At 47.6% G+C, this 8,298-nt stretch overlaps 1 protein-coding gene across 1 annotated transcript; it reads left to right on the top strand.

Moving 5' to 3' along the window:
* Positions 1-5,365: 5,365 nt before the first annotated feature.
* On the top strand, positions 5,366-6,265 carry C5H3orf80 (chromosome 5 C3orf80 homolog). The gene has a single exon (XM_035134144.2). The coding sequence runs from the start codon at positions 5,439-5,441 to the stop codon at positions 6,111-6,113; it is 675 nt and encodes a 224-aa protein (XP_034990035.2). The 5' UTR covers positions 5,366-5,438; the 3' UTR covers positions 6,114-6,265.
* The last annotated feature ends 2,033 nt before the right edge of the window (positions 6,266-8,298 follow it).

The following is an 8,298-nucleotide window of genomic DNA, read 5'->3' as shown; positions in this document are numbered from 1 at the left end:
TGAAAGGAATATGAGCAGGTTTGGGTTTTTATCTGCTGCCTCTACCATTTTATGATCTGCTCTTGAACTGTTACGTGTTTTTAATGAGGTGGGTTTATTGACAACAGCAACATTATTTTGATATTTTGTTCTGTTAGCCAACTTGGCCAGGGTCCAAAACTAATACAGGCATACCTAAACCCATGGAAATCGTTGGGCATTAGCAGATTAAGCTGCATGTTGGATTTCAGTGTAAGAAAGGCAAGATGTAAAAATAAATAAATGCACCATGCGTTAACGCTGTAAACGTGTTGGACTCGATCCAGCAAAAGCTTATGGTGCTTCATGCCACTTTCTTATGTTGCTGTACATATTAAAATGGGGGCTAGGAAATCTCCACCCAGTGTCCATTACCCAATTCCCATTACTTGTTTCCCCATACTCCACTTCCACTGAAGTTGTCGTCTGCACATGTGCTACTACTCCTTCAAGCAGCACATGGAACTCCCTTCCATAGGAGGCAGTGATGGCTGCCAACTCCCCCCCCCCCCCCCCGATAAGCAAATCTTTATTGAAAAGTAATGATTTACAAAAAGTTTACAAAAATGAAAAAACAAATCATAACATCGATCCATCACATAAATAACTAATTACATCAATACCGTTGACTTCCCGTCACCTTCTGCAGTGTGTCTCCTTTGTGTTACTCATGTACTAACATTCCTCATCATATTCTTATTTTTTCTTTTTGTACATAATAAAGCCGATCATACCGATTTGTCTAATTCTTTATTATAAACCAATCATTCCAAAACTGCCATGAAGATTCCGTCCCTGTTGTCATTTTCTTGCATATAATTCCTGAATTTTTCCCACTTTTCCGTAAATGACTGTTTAGATTTTCCCTTTAAATTATCTGTTAATTGAGCCATTTCCACAAATTCCAACAACTTAACTTGCCACTCTCCAACTGTGGGGATTTTATCCCCTTTCCAGTTGGCAGCTATTAGCAAGCGGGCTGCTGCCGTGGCATATAGGAAATTCTCTCTGTATTTTACTGGAAGGTCTTTGTTCAAAATTCTGAGGAGAGATGCCTCTTGTTTTTTTGTAAAGTTAATTTTAAGCATCTTTTTCATTTCCTCGTATATCTGGTTTCAAAACTCTTTTATTTTGCGGCAGGTGGTGGCTGCCAACTTAGATGGCTTTAAAAGAGGACCGGGCAAATTCATGGATAGAGTTATCAACGATTCCAAGTACTATATTCTACCTCCACAGCAGGAGGCAGAAATGCTTCCTGCTTTCCCCGGAGACCACAGGAGGGGAAGAGGACTCAAATGCTTGGAACCTGCTTGCAAGTTAGGCACCTGTTGTGAGAAGAGGATGCTGGACTAGATGGGCCACTGGCCTGATCCTGCAAGATCTTCTTATGTTTTTATGTTCCTATGATATCATCTGTGCAACAGCTGATGCACACACCTTAGCGAGATTGCAGCTTCTGTTTTCAAATTGGATGGAAGCTGGTTTGAAGGAAACCACATTATCTCAAGAAGCTACAGGATACAGATGGATTATGTGTACTCAGCTTCAAACACCAGCAGTGGAAGCGAGCTGGAGCCTGAGTAACCTGTAACATGAACATATTGGAAGCCCTGTTGTTTTAACATCTTGGTCCTGTGTACATGTTTGTTCAGAAGAAAGTCCCACAGATTTCAGCCTGTCTTAAATCATAGAAAGTGTGCTCTACCCCGACTTGCAGTGGCAGCACGAGCGATTATGCTAACTGGATTCCTCCCATTGTAATTTTATCTTCACACCCGGGGACATCTTCAAAGTGTAAGCTTTCTGTTGTTAGTCAGGCACTTCAAAAGAATCACTCCTTCTTCAAAGGGTTTTCCTCCCCATAATGGAGTTCGGACTGATTGGGGTTGGGCTTAGTCATCAACAAGCTTGCTATTCTCTTACCACTTACAGGCGCACAGCCGGTCGAAACAGACTATGGTCTGGGGAACCCAAACACACTGTAAGTTTTAGAGGTTCAGGACGTGCTTAGTTCTATTGATTACAATTTTGGGGTGGGGGGGACGTGGAATCTATTAGAGGACTGATTTCTAAGATTCTATGAGCAGAAGACCATGATCGTTTTTAAACAGATGTTAGAAGCTGCAATCCAATGCACAGTTGGGAATAAGCTGCATTAAACACAGTAGCACCTATTTCTGGGGAGATATGTATAGGATTGCACTGTGAGAAACTCAGCACCCTGGTTTCAGGGAAAGGGTGGAATATTTCAGTGCTTCTGAATTTTTCTGTCCTAATGTCAAAGCTGTGCTTACATTCACTGGCCAAGAACCAGAATTGAGAATCAGTGTGGTCTAATAAGAAGTCATTGCTAGTCATATTGGTCCATACCAGGGGTCCCCAAACTTACGTTGCCGAGGGCCAGTGCCGCCAGCGCCAATTGCGCTGTGGGCCAGAGCACGTGGGAGCGTGCACCCATACGCGTGTGCACACGCAATTTCCAGCACACTTCTGGGTCACGGGAACAGCAGAAATAGCTTGTGTGCATGCACATGGGCCTCCTCTGACCCAGAAGTGTGCCAGAAATGACGCTTGTGCATGCACACAAGCTATTTCCGACACTCCAGCGACCCGGAAGTGGGGAGCCACGCCGTTAAGAGCACGCAGCAGCAGTGGGTGGCAGGGGGTGCCAGGGGCCACATAAAAAAGCCTCGTGGGCCGCATCTGGCCCCCGGGCCTTAGTTTGGGGAAGCCTGGTCCATACAATGCAGGGTGGAATCCAAACACAGCAGTGGGATAGTATCTTTATAAGGATCAAACAAAATGCCACAAAGCCGCGGGAAGTTTTTTGCATTCTCCAAAACTCCCCTTTAAGCTAGGTGCTAATGAAAACAAGTAGGGCATGATATTAAACCCCCAAAATCTTCAGTTTGTGGCTATCTTAAGGTGTCAGGTGCATGTAATTATAGTGTCAGACTAGAAGTGGGAAGAACTGGGTTTAAATGTTTTCTCCACCATGCAGCCCACTGTGTCAGTCACCTGTCCTACCTCACAGGGTTGTTGTTAGGAGATAAAATGGGCAGGGGGACCCTATACACCACCCTGATCTTTAAAAAAAAAAAGCTACTTGCCTGTCTTATTTTCCAAAGAAATTCAAGGAAGCTAACAGATTAATAAATAGCATTATTCCAAACTAAACCCAATACAATAAAAAACAGATTAACAAATCTGGTCATCATGAAAATAAGCACAACCAAAGCTAGTACAAAAGTTATTTAATGAGCCAAAGGCTTTATTTAAAAAAAAAAAGCCTTCATGAGGTGCATGAAATAATACATTGAATAAGCCTGTGTTCCTTCAATAATGAATAATAATGATAAAATGTAATGAATAAAATGGACCCAGGGGTGTGACTAGAGATTTGTTTGTGCAGATTCTTTTCCCCTGGTGAACACAGGTCAGTTCTTCTAAACTTTGCCTTACAAAGAGTACAGGAAGCTTGGATGCTGTAACCATCTGAATGCTCATCAGCATTTTCCGAGAAAGAAACGCATCACGGAAGTAAATAAAATCCAGATCACCTCTGCTGCTAATAACTGGGAGGTGATTTCTACATTGGTTAATTTTTGTTCAGTCTTTTGTAGCTGCCATAAATTTGTGCTTATCTCAGTTTTGCTGTTGTGATTGTGATAAAACAAGCGATCAGCAAAGTGCATTGATTTTTTTCTTACAAATATCCCCTTACATTCAAGGTTATTACTGTTTTGGTTTTTTTTTGCCTGAAATGCCATTTAACTCACCCTGGGGATCTTGTGAGGACTGATACAGAATGCAAACATTTTAAGGGCTTGTGCACTCATTAAAGTTTGCCCGTCGGTTCTTTTGCTAAGGCCTAATCAGTTAAAAGTAGAGTTAAGCAAGAATCTGTGATGGAAAGGGAGGTAATTTCCTCCTCTCTGAATTCGTCCCCATTCTATCCCTGCTGTGATTGCTTGGGCTGTGTTTAATGGTGTTACTTATATTATTGTCTTGTAAGCCCGTGTTTGATTTTATTGTAGAAAGATGGGGGTTAAATGCATGAAAAAAATGCAATAAAACAAACTTCTCCAACTTCAAGGTGCTGCTACAAGACACTTTCTTGTTTTTTCCTGCAACAGATAAACATGGCTACCCTTTCAGAAATAAATTCTGATTTTACACTTCTCCAGGCAGGGACCTGTCCTGTGGTTATCTGTTTCTGTCTATTTTTTTAAATAATAATAAAAAAGTTCCTTTTTGCACAATTAAAGTGTTCAGCAAGGCATTACCTATCTTTGTGAATATCATGGCCACTGGTATGTGGCCAAAAGGAAACACCAGGAAGAACTTTCTGACAGCAAAAGCTGTTTTGACAGTGGAAGGGACTCTCTCAGGAGGGTGTGGACTTTCCTTCCTTGGAGGTTTTTAAGCAGAGGTTGGATGGCTATCCGTCATAGTTGAGCTTCTTGCATGGCCCTGGGGTCCCTATACTATTCTATGGAAAGGTAATTCTACCCACATGTCTCAAGACGTTTAACACCCTCCTTGCTAGACAGCCTTCTGGGTCCTCCACATTCTCCAGGGAAAGAAAGACACCGACCTCTCTCCCTGGTTGGCTGGGAGGGAGGCACCCAGCCAGGAAAATCGCAGCCTCACCACCACTCCCTAATGGAAGAGGAGCTGCATTAAGCCCATTAACATCCGCCAAATGGTTATCATCAATTTTTAATCAGAAATAAGACCAGAAATATGGTAAGCAGCTCCCAGAAGCAAGTGAATTTAAATAACGCCAATAGGGGAATCCAATCACTTAAGCGCAGGAGCAGAGAGGGGTGTGCGCCGCTACTCCAAAGGAGGAGAAGGCGACAGGCTATGTTAATAGAGATGGAAGCGCTGCAAAAAAGGAAAAAAGAAAAAAGCCAGCCGATCTCTCGGACCCATTAACCCCTTCCTGGGTCGCCCTCTCGCTTTGGCGCCCCACACGCGTGCGCGCAATCACACACACACAGCCACACACACACACACACACCGGGTGCCAGATTTTCCCGCCTCTCGCCTGCAGGACCCAGCCGCGCGGGCAGCTTCTGCAAAAAGCAGGACCTTGCTCGCCATCTCCGCACTCCGCAGCTGGTCCAATGGGCTAAAGGGAGATCCATCCCGCGACTCTCCGGGGCCGCCTTCCAATCCAGCAGCCTTGGAGAGAGGCTCCTTCGGCAGCAGCTCCCTCCGTCGCCAGTCGCCCTGGCCCCTCGCAAGAGTTTGCAAAGCGCCCTGAGAGCGCATGCTGGACGGGGCGAGGGTGGAGGGGCCCGCGAGGTCCCCGTCCCCTCTGCCTCCTCCGCCTCCTCCTCCCCTCGAGTGATTCGGTGCCCGACGGAGGAAGGAGGGCGAGAGAGGGAGGGCGAGAGGGGGTCAGGAGGAGGATGGGGGCCGGCCTCCCCCCGGGGCTGCTGGCGCTGGGGGCGGCTTTGCTGTGCCCGCCGCCTTGCCAGGGGGGCAGCTGCGCGGGGCTGAAGTGCGGCGAGCAGGAGAGCTGCTGCAGCTACGGCAACGCCACCTACCCGGAGGTCAAGTGCTGCCGGCTGCCCTTTCACACGTTCCTGGACAACGTGGGCTGGTTCGTGAGGAAGCTCTCCGGGCTGCTCATCTTGCTGGTGCTCTTCGCCATCGGCTACTTCCTGCAGCGCGTCATCTGCCCGAGTCCGCGCAGGAACAGCCGTCGGCGCCCGGGACGCCGACGCCGCGACGAGGACGACGACGACGATTGCGACGGCGACAACGAGGGCGACGGGGACTCGCTGGCCCGGGGAGGCACCCCGCTCAACGCCACGGCCGCCACGTCGCAGGACTCGCTGCTCGACAGCGGCAGGAGCAGGAGCAGTCAGGCGCCGCCGCCTCCGCCGCCGCCCCCCCTTCTGCCCGTCGTGTCGCCCGTCTTCTTGCAGCTGCCCAGCTACGAGGAGGTGAAGTATTTGCCCACGTACGAGGAGTCCATGCGCCACCAGCAGCAGCCCCTCGTCCTCCCCGTCACCAGCCTGGCCACGGGCGCGGGAAGAGACCTCGCGGAGCCCGGCTGCTGGGCGGGGGCGGGCAGCTGAGGACCCCCTTCCTCGGCCCGCTTTCCCATAGGGCCCCCCTCCCCACGACAAGGAGCTGCAGCTCCCCGAGAGGGGGTCGGCGCGCGTGGCCCGACGGAGCTGCTCCTTTCCACGGAGATGCCGTGGCGGGTGGAGGGGGCGGGCGGGGAGGCAGTGGGTCGCCCCGAGGGGGGTCCCGCGCTCCAGGAGCTAAAACTGTATTGGCAACGGAGGGCAACCGACCCGCCGTGAGGGACACAAAACGCCTTTGCCTCCTTCTGTTTGCCCAACGGCCCCGCCGGCCTTTCACGTCTGGGATTTCGGAGTTACATCGATTAATTTTTGTTGCTGAGATGTTCATTAAGTGCCTGTGACATGCATTCCAGTTGGACATATTCGGAACTAGGAGAAAGCTAGATGATGATGATGATGATGATGATTTTCCTCTTTTTTTTTTCTTGCCTCGCGGAGATGCCTTCCATTGTGTTAACGAACCCCTCTTCTCGCCGCATATTAAAACCCTGGAAGGGGTCGATGGATGTGATTTTTGTTTTTTGTTTTAATTTGCGGCAAATGCAGCTCAGGTTGTTTTGGAATTTTATTTCTGTCTCCCTACGGAAAATTTTCTTCCGGTTGCAACCCTGAGCCCAGTTACCTAGAATAAAACTCCCATGAAATTCAGTGCTGTTTACTTCCGAGTAGACACGCATAGGATTGCAGTCATAAAAAAGCAAAAGGGGGGGAACCTCCAGCTGATTTAGAGTCTGTGTCTTGCAAAGCTTCCTTTGAAGGCTGAGGTGGGGGTGTCAGAAGGCATAGTCACCGTTTTGGGACTTTCATTCATTGCTTCTTTAGTTTCCCTGTTTTTAAGGAGTTTGCCACAACTCACTTCCGAAAGATTGGGGGGGGAGGTATTTATTTTTGCAGGCACAAAACTAGGCTTTATTTCACCCAGCTCAAAGACCCAGTTTGGGGCCCCCCAAAAAAACCCACACACATCTGCGTACACACACATACATAGGCTAGGGGCCTCAGTGACGCCCCTTTGGAGGCTTAATGGGGCAAAAAAAACCCCGCTTGTCCTCTCCCCCCACAGCTAGGCTCTGATTTTTTGTGGTGGTTGGCAAACAAATATAGTCACAGTTTTACGACTTTTCTGATAATTTGGATTTTATCATTAGTGTTGGGCCCTGATTGAGTACTGGTGGCGTGCAGTCTCATCCCCATACAATGTAGACATGGGTGGGGGTGCAGGTGCAGGCAGACTTGCTGCAAGAGCAGAGAAAGCACACCACTTCTTTAAGGGGGGGATCTCTGTTGGGGAGATGTGTGCTCCAGTGATGCAGTTCCCACCACTTCTGTCTAGGGTTTGCTAAAGATTTGCGCCTGCCCTTTGGACCTGCACACTTTTTTTGTCTTTTATAACAGATGGGTTACAGATTAGTATACCGTATGTTAAGATAACATATAGCCTAAACTCTGCCTTAATATTTTAAGACTGCAATCCTGTACATACTTATCCTGAGAGTGAACTCCATTTAAAACTAAGGGGGCATTCCTGAGTATTATTATCATCCTAATCATTTATGAATCACTTCCCGTGGGGCACCCAAAAGCCATTTACAGTATAGACACACATAAGAGGATTGCATTGCCAGACAATTGCAAACTTCTCCACCTTGCAACATCTTTATCTCTTATCTCCACCCACTTCTTGTCTGGTTTGTGGTTTTTGTCATTGGGCAGGGCTGATAAAAGTTTTTTGATGAACTCAGAAGCTTTGTTCGCTTCTGTTAGTTGGGACCCTCGACTGTTCCGTATGCAATTAATGTAGCACAGTTAAGGAGAGACACCAGTTCAAATGTTGCCCAGGAGGCCTTGCTGGATCCCCTGCACCAGCTTCAACACGAGGATGGTATTTCCTTGGAAGGCTCTTACCAACATGGCTGAAATAATGTTTGCGAAGCATGTACCACACTTGAAACACTTAGTATAAGTGCAAAGTATGAAGATTAGGTAAATGACCATACATTAATAAACGATTTGCTCTTTCCCCCACTACTTCATATCTTGCTCTGATTGACACAAACATTTAAAATCATTGCACATGCTGGCTCCCCTCCTGGGGTCTGGGAGTCATGCGATGCTACAGGCAATAAGACTCCATTTTAGATCACTGATGGTGCCATGGAACATATATAAACCT

Source organism: Zootoca vivipara, chromosome 5 (genome assembly GCF_963506605.1).
Source record: "Zootoca vivipara chromosome 5, rZooViv1.1, whole genome shotgun sequence".
Taxonomy (NCBI): Eukaryota; Metazoa; Chordata; class Lepidosauria; order Squamata; family Lacertidae; genus Zootoca; species Zootoca vivipara.
This window is presented reverse-complemented; position numbering and strand designations above follow the sequence as displayed.